The sequence below is a fragment of the Euprymna scolopes genome, chromosome 45 (assembly GCF_053919585.1).
Source record: "Euprymna scolopes isolate OS-2025 chromosome 45, ASM5391958v1, whole genome shotgun sequence".
Lineage (NCBI taxonomy): Eukaryota > Metazoa > Mollusca > Cephalopoda > Sepiida > Sepiolidae > Euprymna > Euprymna scolopes.
Window position 1 is genome coordinate 70,888,212 of NC_136526.1, and position 15,496 is coordinate 70,903,707.

Below are 15,496 nucleotides of genomic sequence, written 5' to 3' on the forward strand. Positions count from 1 at the left end.
AAATTGGTGCAAAATTGTGAAAATTAAAAGAAAAATGGAATTTGCCAGGTTATGGTCGAACAACAGCATTACAAATATGCATGCATAGCATAACAGCTATTGGTTAGTTTTATAGCAAACATGTGTTCATAGCTCAGGCATTAATATCAAAGAAAAAAGTAAATCAAAAGCTAAACATTTGAATTTTAATTTTCACTAATGGCACACAAGTCATTTCTTTTTAATTTTTGTTCAATTTAATGATATAATAATAAATACAAACTATGTATCAATCAAAATATCATATTTAAACATATTTATGACTGGGCAATGTCAGGCAGCCTGCTAGTATATATATATATAGATATATATATATAATCTTACGATGGATATGGCTTACTGGAAAGAAACGAATGATAAACATTAAAAATAAATGAAATCCGATAATTTTGAATATAAAGAAACTTTGAACTCAAAATCTGATCTCACCACAAATAAAATAATTGATGCAAGACAAGATTTGTCAGATGCAAACAGAATCATTTTTTAATAGTAACACTGATAAATTATTGCTTAACTTTTAGTTATCGCTTCCTTCTTCCTTACTAAGCTTGCATCCAGCATTTCATCATGTAAAGAAAACTTGGAATATTCCTTTACTTTGTTTTGAGTCTATTTTTCTTCTGTGTTATTTATCATATATTTTTGCCAACTGGTCATTTGTGTACAGGTGAAATATTGTCTTGTAATCGAACAACTCACATCATGCTACTTCAGGATAGTTTAAATTTAGTTCATCTTTTGTGCCAATCCATGCTTGTAACATCTTCTATGCTCACATTCAAGGTAGTCTATAGCAGATATTCATATAATGCATCAATAGATATCTTTATTAGTAATGTGTAGGCTGTCATGATGCAACTGATATGCCTGTATTTATCAAACAAATGGATCATATAACTTTTGTGAACTAGTGATGCATTGGTAACAGTAAGCAATTCATGTTAATTTTCATCCCAGCTAATTATTTCATTGAATAATTTTGCATTGATGAAAATCTTTTCATTTTTTTTCTGCCAAAAATTATTTGGTGTGAGTTTTCATGTGTTTAGCTAAACTTGATGCCTGAGAATAAGAATATTTACAAAGTTCGCAAGAATATGGCTTTTCTCCAGTATGAGTTCTCATATGTGAAATTAAGGTTGTTTTAACAGAAAAAGAAGAGCCACAAACTCCACACGAATATGTTTTTTCCCCCGTGTGCTTTCTCATATGTACCATTAAATTTGATTTTTGGCAACAAGAATACTCACATAATTCACAAGAAAATGGTTTATCACCACTGTGAAGAATCATATGTTTGCGTATATAAGATTTAGTGCTAAAACAAGAGCCACATATTTCACAAGAATACGATTTTTCCCTTTTTTCTCCTGAGTGAGTTTTCATGTGTCTCCCTAAATTTGATTTTTGAGAAGAAGAATATTCACATATTTCACAAAAATATGACTTTTCTCTCTTTTCTCCAGTGTGAGTTCTCATATGTTTCACTAAATTTGATTTTGAAGGACAAGAATATTCACATAATTCACAGGAAAATGGCTTCTCTCCAGTGTGAGTCCGAACATGTACCTCTAGATGTGATTTATAAGCGAATAAAGAGCCACATACTTCACATGAATGAACCTTTTTTCCAGTATGTGATTGCATGGTTCATTAATGTTTTGTTCAAAGTAAAAAACAATTTACAGGAATCTGCTTTCTTTTCAGTATGCAATTGTGTTTCTAAATCTTGGTCTGGACTTTTCTAAATCTTTGTTTTGGAATTTTAGTATTTGCAGATAATGTCCATTGATGAATTGCAAATATTGTTTCTTGATCATCGATAGGAAATTCAGCAATATCTGTAAATAAATATAAAATTCAAATTTTAATATTTAAATATTAAGGTAGTTAAGTATTTTTTTTAAAGTAGTTACTTACTAGAAATATTAAATAATTAAATTTTTATATTTTTAATCTACACCTGATTATCAAACCAGGACAGATAAAGGTCACCTGTACATAATAATTTTCAAATGATAATATTGATTAATATTTATTGAATTCTATTTTCAGCCGATTTTTCAATTTGCATGTAAAAATACTTACAATTGCTTCTTCAGTTTCAAGTCATCATCATGTACCTCATTTGTAAATATAATTTTAAAAAAGTTTTATTTCAATATTTTTGGACTGTAAATTTTGAATCAAACAACAATATCTTTAATTTGATTCTGGAAATAGAATTAAAACATACATTGTTTCTTTGAATATATTTTGACTTGATGTGTAATTTGTAATAGAATTAAAACATACATTCTTTCTTTGAATATATTTTGACTTCATTAAAATATTTTTCTTTTTAAATGTGTAATTCGCAATATGCAACTAATCTTAAAGATATTCACTTTAAATTGTAAAATAATTTTAATGTTTTGATACCTTTATTTTTTAAATGCGATATTTTGATATTTTTTATTTGAAGTATTTAACTATGATCAATGTGTAATTCATTATACGCAACTAAAAAACTGGCCCATAGTTAAGGGATTCTCAGATGGTGCCCAGGGATTTATCTCCTGCCCGATGGATCTTAGTAACCTATGGCATACCTGACCCCAGTTCTGACCCATAACAGCACTAGGCAATTCCTCACTGGTTGGAACCATCGATACAGATTCATTCCAATGCGCTATGCTGCAGTATAGAAATATGCCAGTTCGAGACACCAAGCTGTCACCAGCCATATGTATCTTTAGTCGTCCCATTCACGACTTTATACTCATTATACCTGGAAGTTATCAACCACATAACATGTGGTGTAATACTTGCTAAGTATATGAAGAATCCCTACGAAACCAGCAAATGCACTGTTCTTAGAGGTTATTCGAACATACACAAAGGCTCCCACCACCGATCATTGGTGATAATGTGCACGTTCAAAACCAGATCGGTTCATATCTGTGCAAATGGGATAAAACTAGAGTAGTAAGCAAAGTCTGCCAATTCTATCAATATACAATACGTGTAGTAAACAATGGGCAGTCAACGATTCCCCCACTATCAAACAATCATGAGGCTGCTTGCACGGCAACCGACAAGGCTAATCTGCTTGTCAGTCGGTTTGCCTCAAACTCCACGCTGGACCCGGTACACCACTCCCTCCCCGACTTTCCTTTGCAGACAGACGCCACACTAGACGATTTGAAAATCACCCCTTCTCAGGTGCATGGTATCATAAAAAACCTAGACCCTTCAAAAGCATGTGGACCAGGTCTCATGCCAGCTGTGCAATTAAAAAAATGCTCTGCTGAGGTTGATCCAGTTCTCTCCAAACTTTACAATAAATTCCTTAACGAATCTTGCTTTCCCGACTGCTGGAAAACCGCTTCTGTAGTACCAGTAATCCAGAATTCTGGTGAAAGAACTGACCCACTAAATTATCATCTCATTAGCCTCCTCCCACTTTTTGCCAAAATATTTGAGTCCTTAGTTAATCAAGCCCTAGTCCAACACCTAACAGCTGCTAAACTCCTGACCAACAAACAATATGGATTCAGGCAAGCCCAGTCAACAGCAGATATCTTAACTGTGGTCTCTAAACGTATATACTGTTCACTGGACAAAACAGGGGAGGGTAGAGCGGTAGCCCTTGATATATCTAAGGCTTTTGACAGGGTATGGCACAATGGTCTTCTAAGGAAAATTAGATCACAGTATCACTGGAAGAATACATAATGTAATAGAAAAATCCAAGTTGTTCTTAACGGTTGTACATCTAAACAATATGATATAAATGCAGGAGTACCTCAGGGGTCTATCCTTGGACCTCTATTATTCCTAATATTCATAAATGACCTCCCTGATGAAATTGTTTCGGAGATGAGTATATTTGCCGATGACACCACTCTCTATAACAGGCATGAGGGGAAAACAAATGAACACATATCCAAGGAAATGGCAGAAACACTAAAGGATGACCTCCAATTTGTAGTGGAATTGGGACAAAAATGGACAGTCACATTCAATGCTGCCAAGATTAAGCTTGTTTCATTCAATAAAAGAAACTTTCTCTACCACCAATAGTAATGGCCAAGAACACATTGCCTGAAAGTACTTCTTTTAAACTCCTCAGCCTAATGTTTACAGGGATCATGAACTGGAAAATATATATTGAGAGCATTGCCAAGGCTGTTGCAAAGAAGGTGGGCTCTCTCTACCATGCTAGAAAATTACTTATGCCTGAAAGTATCCTGTACCTGTATAAGGCCACCATTCGCCCATGTATGAAGTACTGTTGTCACATTTAGGCTGGTGCATCTGCTGCTTGTTTCTCACTCCTGGACAGGGTTCAAAAGAGAGTCGCCAACCTGAACTGTCATCTAGGCTTCAGCCTCTGTCCCATCGACGAAATGTTGCATCCCTCTGCCTGTTCTACAAATACTTTAATGGTGAATACTCTGACGAACTGCAAGCATTTGTACCTCCCCGACGTGACTACCTCCAACAAACCCGACAAGTAACTAAGTCCCACTCCTTTATAGTAGAGATCCCTAGGTGTAAGAAAGCCTTTTACTCCAATAGTTTCTTCCCCAGAACTGCAAGTCTTTGGAACTCCCTTCCGGGATTCTGCTTTCCCAACTGTACTGATATGCAGATGTTCAAGTGTAATGTGAACAAGCATCTTTCTACCCATCTCCCTTCATAATGCCCGCATAAATTATGTCCCCGATAGTAGCCCCCTACTTCAAAGTGGCACTGTGCCTTGTTTGGGGTGAAAATTGAATGACAAAAAAAAAAACGCATTAATAGATCTAGGCAAATGACTCTTCAGAATAGAAAATTTCTGTGAAAGTATATTCTGGTACAATTCCCTCCCCCAAGGCTGACAATCACAGGCAACCTTAGATTGCACTATGCTGCTCCTATCAGGACACCAACAACCATTGCACATAACAATACTACAATATCACCTAAAGTCACAGAGCCATATATCCCACCCAACCAATGCTCTCACCAGACATACCACATACCACCATGAGTCCCATATAGTTAGACAACAATGCTGGATATCACTCAACCAACTGTTGATAGCCATGTAATACCAGATACCCCTCTATCACCAAGTTGACCTCAAAATGTAAGGCCTTCGAGTCAGCCAACAACCCAACCCCCCCATCTGGAGTACAGATACCCAGGAGATCAGGCCATGCTAAAACTACACTAAAATGGTTTAAGGACTATGTCCTAACAATTGAAAACCCACAGTAATCTTGAGTCATTTCCCAACCAGGTCCATTCAACATAATGTTTTCCCCTGTACTCAGACAGATTCCCACTCCCCCTTGCCTACTGCTGTCGTTTTTTCAGTCTTTGGGCTTGTTACAACTAACATTAGCATCGAGACATATGCAAAGACTTTTGGGGAGGGTGTGAATAGAGGATTATTTTTGTGTAATTCTAACTGTCCTGTCATTAGCTCTGTCAGGTCTTGTTCATTGTCGTGGACAATACATAACTGCTGGATAAATAGAGTATACTCTAATCTAATCTATATATATAAAAGGCAAAATGTGTGTGACCATTTCGTGTATGTCTCGCAAAGGCTTCTTTCACACACGCTCCCGGGGGGGGGAGGGGGTTATGATCGCTTAGAACTGTTTATATACCCGCTAGATAATATCTACGATTTGGGAATGCGGGTCGCCTCTACATTAATTTACGTCAACTTTTATGAGATTCGTGCTATTTCGATCTATCGCCTGTTTGTCCTGCTTTTTAGTATAAATAAAGTGAAACTAAATTCAAAACCGTGGGTTCTCGGCATTGTGCCGGGAAACGTCCAGAAGCAATCAGCTTTGATCAACGTGGGGATAAACTCCTCTTATATCAGTCAATTGCTATTCAATCTGGACAATGGGGAGCTGAGTTCCCCCTCCCCAACATCTGTTGGGGAAAAAAACCCAAATGCTGCCTCGCAGCAAAAGTTAACTGCGTGACTTCTATTTGACCTCATTAATTAGGTAAAATAGAAGCAGCAGAGTTAACTTTTATTGCGGGCACCTGTCAATACTTAAATAAATAAATTCAAACGTGTTTCCATTGTATGTTGCGGTGGCCTGTTGGTTAACGTCGCACACTTTTTTTTTCATACTTTAATTTCCAACTTTGCCTTAAGGGTTCAGATTCCATCCTCATACTCACCTACCAAAACTTCTTTTTTTATTTTAACCCCTCCCCCCGGAGTTTGAATTTACCCAAAACCACACACACCTTAAAACACCCAGGCATCGCTGGGTACCCCCCGCTAGTCTATCTATATATATAAAAGGCAAAATGTGTGACCATTTCATGTATGTCTCGCAAAGGCTTTTTTCGCCGACACTCCTGTGAGGGGTTATGATCGCTTAGAACTGTTTATATACCCCCTAGACAATAATATCTAGGATTCGGGAACGTGTGTAGCATCTAGATTTACTTACACCGACTTTTACAAAATTATTGCTATTTTGGCTTCTCATGTGTTGATTTGGCTTTTTTGCATAAAAAGTGAAACTAATTCAAAAGCTAACAAGCTGTTCTCGGCATCGCGCCGGTAACGTCCACAAGCAATCAGCTTTGATCAATTTGGGGCTGAACTCCTTATATCAAACAATTGCTAATCCCCTTTCATTTGGGGAGTCGGTTCCTCCCCCCCCCACACCATTATCTTGGGCAACCATCATCTTAGGGAAGCGAAAACTGCCCCGCATTGAAACAAAGTAATCAAACCCCAAAAAGCTGTCCCGCATTAAATAAAATATTGCTACGTCATCTCGTAACGCTCCCGCGATGACCTCATTTAGCGGCTATCTGTCAATCAAACCTCTTTCATTCGCTTTATAACCCTTATTTTAACACTCTAATAAATTCCTCTTACTCCTGGCCTAGACAGTTAAGTGGTTGGCGTTTGTTTCACCTCCGTATCAAGGCTTCCGGGTTCAATCCTGCATTCCGACCAAAACTATTTTTTTTCTTTTACATCTTTAAACACTTAGGCAACGTTTTTTGTTTTTTTTACTTCACTTATTCTTTAGTTTACCTCCCCCCCCCCACCTCCTATACACACAGCATTTTTTTTTTCGCTGTTTTTTTTTTTGGTTTTGGTTTTTCCGATTTTTTTAACATCGTTTCAGGGTTATTATTTACCCACCCATACACACACATACAAACACCCGGGCAACGCCAGGTACCCCCCCCCCCCCGCTAGTTCAGTATAAATTGTAAAATAATCATTTTAATATTTTGATAACTTTAATTTTTAGATGCAATATTCTGATATTCTTCCATTTTTTAATGAGTTTTAAATATTTATTTCTGGTAAATTACAATTAATAGCAGTTTCGATGGCATTATTGGTGAGTTTGAGATCTGATGATCAGGAATACAAGAAAGCATAAATATCTGGAAGAATAGAAAGGGATATATGGGCGCAGTGAAGACCAGACTCACGTTATTCCTTAATCAAGATTTGAAATGGCCAAATAATCATAACTCATGTCTATAAATGTATTATGAAGAGAAAATCTTCTACCAGAACCAATTGATAACCACAGAACAAGTGGCTAGCCAACATAAAGTCCCATGTTTCATGGAGGCCAAGTTTTTTTTGTAAATAATGACCACATTGTTACAGCCATGAATCCACAGAAAGGTAAATCTGCCATCCCAACCTTGTGATGTAAACTGCTACAGATGCAACTGCAAAAGTTACATAGCAATACACTGCCAAGATATGAAATCCTTTGTTACCGATGTAGCAAAGTTAAACACTAGGCCCAGCACTGTTCAAGAAATGAACAAGGGGACGAGCCATTAGTGCCAGCCTGCTCCCCTTATAAAGATGTAAATGTGGTGCTCCCGGCGATTATTGTCTACATTGATGAAATGCTGTTTGGTGCTGATCAAAACATGATTTTCACATACAATAGTGGATGTAGATCGATGTAAAGGTGTATGTTGTGACTATTTAAGGCATGTCCCATGCATGTGACAGGAGAGTGGTCACCATTTTCACAGACGAATGTGTTTCTGTAAGGATGAATAAACCAGTGAGGTTTCATCTGTTTTTATGGATCGATGTGACAAAAGCATTGGAAGGCTTCACTGTTGGACTGTGTGCAGTTCAGTCCAGCATCAACTTGATTTTTTCCTACCTTTGACCCTGAAAGGCAGGCATGAATTGTGGCATGGAAATAAGTAGATAACTTCACATGTTAAGTACTGTGCAATGGAGTATCCAAACGTAGAGTTGCTGCAGAAATTCAATACACAAAGGATGCCAGTGAAATGCTCATTAGAAGGCACTAGAAAACACATGGAGTTAATAAAGGAATACAAACTCAGTGTTTCACTGCGATTAAGGATGGCCATTCACAGAGTGAATGTGAGCATATGTATGTGACAAATCACTTTCTTTGCCCAGTGACGACAAACAGCAGTCAGAGGGGCTATGCAGACGTGTATAGAATGCCAATCAAGAGGTCGAGTGCCAGTCCAATGGAAATGAAAACTAGAATTGAGCAGCTGTTGGCAATAGGTTGGGATGATCATTATATGCTATTGCTAACCACTTTCCAAGGATCATAGATTGGAGCTACTCATTGATAGTGACACTGCCTTCTGCAACAATAAATTCAGGATGTTCACAGATGAGTGGAGCATGTATATGAGATTTCCTTGTGCATATGCCTAGCTGGGAATGGTAAAGCAGAATGATGCCACCATACTGTAAAAAATAATTGCAGGCAGGATGCACAGTTCCATACACAAATTTTTTTTTAATATTATGATCCATTTCGAGTTATAATCTATTTTGTGGGACAATTAATCGGAATCAGAATCGTTAATCGAAAGAATCCTGTATTTTGGAGGGAATCAGAATCGGAATTTCATCGTTAAAAAATACCTTAGATTTACAATTCTTTCATTATGATTCTCTTATATTTTTAAGTTGAACTGTTTGTTTGAAGTAAGATTAATGCTGTCAAAAATTTATGATAAAAATGTCATAGAACTTTTCATAACATATCTAATATGATGTACAAGAATTTTATTAACTACTTTAAAGGTAATCTTTATGAGTTTCGAAAGGTAATCTTTATGAGTTTCGAAATTTCTTGAATTTTTTTTAATTCTTGGAATCAAAAACAATTTTTTTTTTTTTTACTTGTAGCTTAACTTGCTTTTATATTTCACCATTTCGTTTTTTAGTAATAAATGTTTCTCTACATTAAAAACCGACCTTGTGTCTAACTCTGCCCTCGTAGGGAGGCAAGTAAATAGGAAGTAATATGGTGGCTGAAAAACGTTTTTCGACCACCATAAAAGCATTACTAATACATTTAAACCCTGAAGAATTTCCACCATGCACATTCGTTGTTCTAAGTTAACTCGCCACTACTTGTGCTTCAAACTTTTTTTTTAAAAAAGCGCTTTAAAATAGTAAAAACACTACAACTTTTTTTTCGTTTTAGAAGGGAGATTTCAGGCACCCCTATTATCCAAAGAACCAGCTATGTAAACACTCTGCAATATTTTTCAATAATAATTTTTTTTTTAAATCTTTACAATCAATTTTTATTTAAAATTAAAAAAATATTTTCTAAAATATTTTGTTTATATATGTTTACATTTTGTTTTTAAGTAAAATTAAGAAATTAATTTTAAAAATATTGTTTATATTCATCTTTATTCAAAAGGGTTACTTTTCAGTAGCTTCACTGGTTGTTAACCTAAATTTTCCGAATGTCAGAACAAGGCTTGTCTGCCAGACCTACTTATCTAAGCTTTACCGATTTTTGTTATTATGATTTTATCTGGGGTGTTTTATGGATGGGGGGGGGATAATTTTTTTTTTGGCTGGAGTTTATGTAAGTATTAACAGGAAAATTGGTAAAAGACAAAATGGAATCCGCGCTATTTTTAAATATTATTTTCAAGTTTAATTAAAGTTTTACAATACCCTTTTCTTATTATTGTTTTTGTATTTTTTAGTTATTTTTACTAATTTTTTTTGGCCAGATTTAACAAACAAACAAAATAAGAGCAAAGCTAGACAAAACAAAACAAAAAAAAATTTGGTGCCTATGGACTTATGTTACCGTTATTTTTTTATGGTTTAAGTGCCTCGCCCAATGTTTAAAGAGTTTCTAAAATTTTTAAAAATTGGTGAAAGTCAAATTTAGCACTTGTGGCGATAAAGAAAAATAAACAAAAACCTTTAGCATGTACCTATCTCTCACGGAATGTCATAGATCGAAACACAGTGAAATGTTATTTGGTGCTAGTGCACTTATTGATCCGCGCTATTTTTAAATGGTACTTTCAAGTTTAATTAGTTTTATGATACTTTTTCTTATTAAATTGTTAGGTGAAAGTACCAGCGCTATTTTTAAATAGTATTTTCAAGTTTAATTAAAATTTTACAATACCTGTTTTTATAAAATTGTTAAGTGAAAGTACAGAATAGGTACACAACACTCTCCCGTCCCCATGTTAAGAATGGCTTTCTAAATAATGTCATTATTTCAGCACGGCTCAATAAGTGCATGAGTACCTTTTATTTTCTTGAATAAAATAAAAACTACTCGATGAGAACACTAGTGTTTTTGTTTTAATAATTATTTTTTATTCAAAAATAAAAAATAAAAATTTCAATTGTTAAAACATATTTTTTTTCCCCCAAAGCTTATTGGGATTTTTTTTAATTACCATATTTTTCAACACATTCTCTAAAAAATGTTCAAAATTATCTAATATTTTTTCATTTTTCATGTTATAAGCGTCTCTATACATAGCCTCATCGACATGAGACCATTTCATGTCTCCTACTGATCCCGATATTATTTCAGTTTTCTTTTAATATGAGACCAATAGGCATCAAATTTGTTGGTGCAAACACCAGTAAGTGGATCCATAAAAATTTTGTGAATGGTTTACAATAGGCATCAATATTGTTGGTGCAAACACCAGTAAGTGGATCCATAAAAATTTTGTGAATGGTTTACGATTCCGTGAACATAATTAAGCTTGAAAATAATATTTTAAAATAGTGCAGATTCCATTTTGACTTTCACCAATTTTCCTGTTAATAATTATATAAACTCCGGCAAAAACAAAAAAAAACAAAAAAAATCATAATAAAAAAAAGCATGCGCGAATTTCGAGCCAAAATAAATACATAAAAAAAATCTATGTCACACACGTAAAAATTCTTTCCTTGTAAAAATAACTTCTCCCTTACAACATCGAAGCCGATGCATATTTCGCAACAGGAGTAGCATTCATGTACGTCCGCCCTTTTTCTTTATATTTTTTAATATATAAAATAACTCCTGAAATCGATTGTTATTAATTTCATGGTGTATGTTTAATTCATGATGAAAATATTTGTTTTAATTTTTATCTTCAATGAAAGAAATTTTACGAAAAAAATCAAATCATTTTCGAAATTCCTTAATTGTATTTCCACTTTTTTGCGGTACCAAATGTTTTGTTAAACAAAAACTTTCGATTATATAATGGTATATTTCAAGACAACACTTGTACGGGAATTGGAATCGTTAATCAACATTTTCCTGGAATCGGAATTGGAAAAAACTTAGGAATCGTCCCAACACTAGTAATAGGCAGTAACTCTTCAAAGTAAATGCATGTTTAAAGTGTGGCAATATGCCAGAATAACGTCATACTTGATCCGGAAGCAGCTTACTATTGATATTAAAGCCATTATTGTCTTTTTTACTATCGCTCAAGATGAAAAAGTGTTAAAATGTTTTAGATGTAATAGTAAAGTGATTTTTCAAATTTTCATCATGTCATAATCTTTAAAATAAATAATATTATCGCCTATAAACAATTTTAGTCGAATTTTCGTAGAAACTGTTTACGACGGCAAGATTACAATTTAATCTCATTTAAATGTTTAAGATTGTTAAAAAAAAAAAAGTTATTTAATGATTTTATTTTTAAAAAGTTTTATCCAAATCTTACCTTTCATTACAGAAAATTCAATATGATAAACAAACCAAAAACCAGGATGATTTCTTTTTTCTTTTGTGTTCAAAACAGAAAATTTGTTTTGTTTGTTAGAATTTCTTCAGTAATTGATACATGTTTCTTTTTTTTTTTTTTTGTGTCCTATTCATTAAGAAATAAAATACATGAAAATATAAAAGAATCAAAATTAAAAGAAGAAAAACACGATTTAAACGTGAAATAATTTTAACAGACACACTGCTAAGGAACAATAATGAATTTAAGTTATCGTAACACGGTGTAATCATTATTTCGTTCCTCGTGTAAAAATCTCCGTTTATTTGTTAAGTGTACTGAATTGTTTTCTTCTTAAGTTCAGATTATATTATAGTTAGCCAACGTTCTTCTTAACTTCCGATGTGTCTACTGTTATTTTAAAAAAATGTGTCTTTATGTTCAAATAAAGACTAATTGTGTTATTTTTATATGTATAATGTTGTTAATTTTTATTGTTTACTTTTCAATATTGTCCTTTTCTTTTATTTAAAGAACAATAAAAGTGAAGAAACTAGTTTTCTTTGTCGCCGCTTTTGGTAGCGCTCAGCTCCGCTCCGCAGAAAATTAGAATACATTAGCTGATTGTAACCAATAAAACTTTAAATAAAAATTTAATTAAAATAAAAGGGTAAATTTTTACGACGTACCACCCAGCGTATTATAAACACCCCAACCTTCCCATGTTAACGGCTTTTGCAATAAACTAACATCCCCCCAACCTCGAAAGCCGTTCTTAACATGGGGAGGCTGTGGGAGTGGGGGGGGGTAGAATCCAAGTTTAGCGTTACAAATTCCAGAGAACTACTTGAGGATTGGCACTATTGCCAAACGAATTATTTTGCGCTAAATAGTATTTTTTGTTTAAAAAATTAACCACTGGATGCCATGCGTAGAATAAAATATCGAAGCCGGTCATTTTGTTTACCTTATCGCCATCATGTAAATTGAAAAATAAAAATGTCGGCCTCTACCTTCTTCATAAAGTGATTCTTTAATCTGATTGATCCATTTTCTTTTTCTTCGAGAGTGACCTGCCCTTGGAGGTTGGGGGGGGGGGGAATTTCCCTGTCTTTTAATTAATTTTTCATTTTTGAACGGAATAAAATAAAATAAAATAAACGAAAAAATTATTAAACAAGATTTTAACAAAATAAAATAAAACAAACGAAAGCATTATTAAACATTTATTTTACATTTGTACGGATTAAAATATATTTATTTTATTCTGTACAAATGTAAAAGAAATGTATTTTATTCCGTACAAATGTAAAATAAATGTTTAATAATTTTTTCGTTTATTTTATTTTATTTTATTCCGTTCAAAATGTAAAATTAAAAGAAAGGGAAAATCCACCTCACCTCCAAGAGCAGGTCACTCTCGAAGAAAACAAAATGGACCAATCAGATTAAAGAATCACTTCAATTTACATGATGGCGAAGGTAAACAAAATGATCGGCTTCAATATTTTATTCTACGCATAGCATCTAATGGTTAATTTTTTAAACAACAAAAAAAAACTAGTTAGCGCAAAATAATTCGTTTGACAATAGTGCCCATCCTCAAATAATTCTCTGGAATTTGTAACGCTAAACTTGGATTCTACCGGGGAGGGGATTATTCCGAAAGCCATTCTTAACATGAGGTAGTTGGTGTAATGTCTTTACCAAATAAAGGGAGACCACCGCAGATGTCACATGAGTTACGGCCCCTGGCGACATCCAGGGTAGTAGTCAGTCTGATATCCACCGAGCACGATATTCCTCGTTCGTTTTCTCTCTCTCGTCAATCTCCGTCCATCTTACAACCTCACTATGGTAATAACCGATATCTAGCAAGTATCGGTTACTTACCATAAGGATTATCACATTGGCGACGAGGATAGAGTAATTTACAAAAATAGACATAAGAAAACACAAAAAAAAAAAACAACAACAAACAGTCACACGTGTTGCAAAACAAACATAGCTGCCCTACCTCACTACCCGGAATTCGACTGCGAGTCAGAAGCCAAAGCAGCAAGATGGACGAAATACATTAGCAGATTGAGGAACTATTTTATCGCCCACGACATAGAGAGCGATAAAAGACAAAAAGCAATTTTGCTAACGCTTGTTGGTGAGGCGATGAACGACCTCATTGACGAATTACCAGCCGAACAGACCACACCCGGAGAAAACGAAAGCCACTTCGACAAACTCGTCTCGGCTGTACAGGCTCATTTCAACCCCCAAAATAACACGGAATACAACCAATTTGTATTCCGTAACATCAAACAAACCACGCCGAATGTAGAGGACTTCTACCGGAAATTGAAAGAAGCAGCAGCTACATGTCACTTTGCAGACGCAAACGCTGAGATAAAGTCTCAACTGATAACAGGCTGTTCATCAGAAAAAGTCCGGCAAAAGGGTTTAATAAATTCTAACATGTCACTACACGACTTGATAAATTATGCCAGGACGACGGAAACAATAACAGCGCACCTACAACAAATGCGCTTAGAGGACATGACAATACAAACTACTACTGCAGTATTAAACAAAGTCACGTACGGACAGCGACAGACATGTGACCGTCCCCGGCAAATTCAGTGCAGGAATTGCAACGGAAAATATCCACATGAACGAGGACCAACGTCTTGCCCAGCATTCCAGAGCCAATGCACTTATTGCCGGAGATGGGGGCACTTCGCCTCTGTCTGTTTTAGAAAAATGAACGACGAGGACAGACAACGTAGAACAAGTCGTCCTCCACGTCCACAAGTCCAAACCGGTGAACTGCATCGAGGACAACCAGCAGGACTCAACCAGCGGCAGTGACACAGAATATGTGTTTCATACAGGTAAGATGAAAAACCTTCCCTGTTTTGATATATCTTTTGGCAATAGCCACCAAACGTTCAATGTGTTAGCCGATTCAGGAGCCACTATCAACATTTTGTCTGAAGCAGATTTCAAGTGTTTAAAACCGACACCATGTCTCCGACCGACAAAAACTGTGATATCTGGATTTGGGGTCAAGCAAACTACTCCAGTTCTAGGCCAATTTAGGACCCTCCTAGAGTTTGGGGGCATCTCCTGCCAAGCTAACATACATGTAATAAAAAGCCCAGAAAAACCTATCATTGGCTGGGAAACATGTGAAAAGCTTAAACTTTTATCAGCAAAAAAGCTCCCAGTTAACCACATCAGCAACTCTGACACACAAATCCCGCAGACAACTCTTAAGCTTTTGGAGGACTATGCAGACCTATTCAATGGCTTAGGTAAACTTAAAGAGAAAAAAGTCCATCTGCACATAGATGAAAATATACCACCCATCGCTCAGAGATACCGCAGAGTCCCCTTTCATGTAAGGAAGGACATAGAAGAGCTAATACAGAAAGACGAGAAACTGGGG

At 35.2% G+C, this 15,496-nt stretch overlaps 1 protein-coding gene and 1 long non-coding RNA gene across 2 annotated transcripts; one reads left to right on the forward strand and one right to left on the reverse strand.

The window, feature by feature from the left end:
* Positions 1 to 498: 498 nt before the first annotated feature.
* On the reverse strand, positions 499 to 12,339 carry LOC145269888 (uncharacterized). Its single transcript, XR_013865282.1, has 2 exons — positions 12,055 to 12,339; positions 499 to 1,883 (listed from the first exon to the last, which is right to left on the reverse strand). It is a non-coding gene; the product is annotated as an uncharacterized LOC145269888 (long non-coding RNA).
* A 1,881-nt stretch (positions 12,340 to 14,220) lies between these two features.
* On the forward strand, positions 14,221 to 14,916 carry LOC145269223 (uncharacterized). Its single transcript, XM_080124842.1, has one exon. The coding sequence runs from the start codon at positions 14,221 to 14,223 to the stop codon at positions 14,914 to 14,916; it is 696 nt and encodes a 231-aa protein (XP_079980968.1).
* Positions 14,917 to 15,496: the final 580 nt, after the last annotated feature.

What these genes read in the sequence shown, in the direction of transcription:
- LOC145269223 (XM_080124842.1), top strand. Translation starts at nt 14,221, where the DNA reads ATGAACGACCTCATTGACGAATTACCAGCCGAACAGACCACACCCGGA.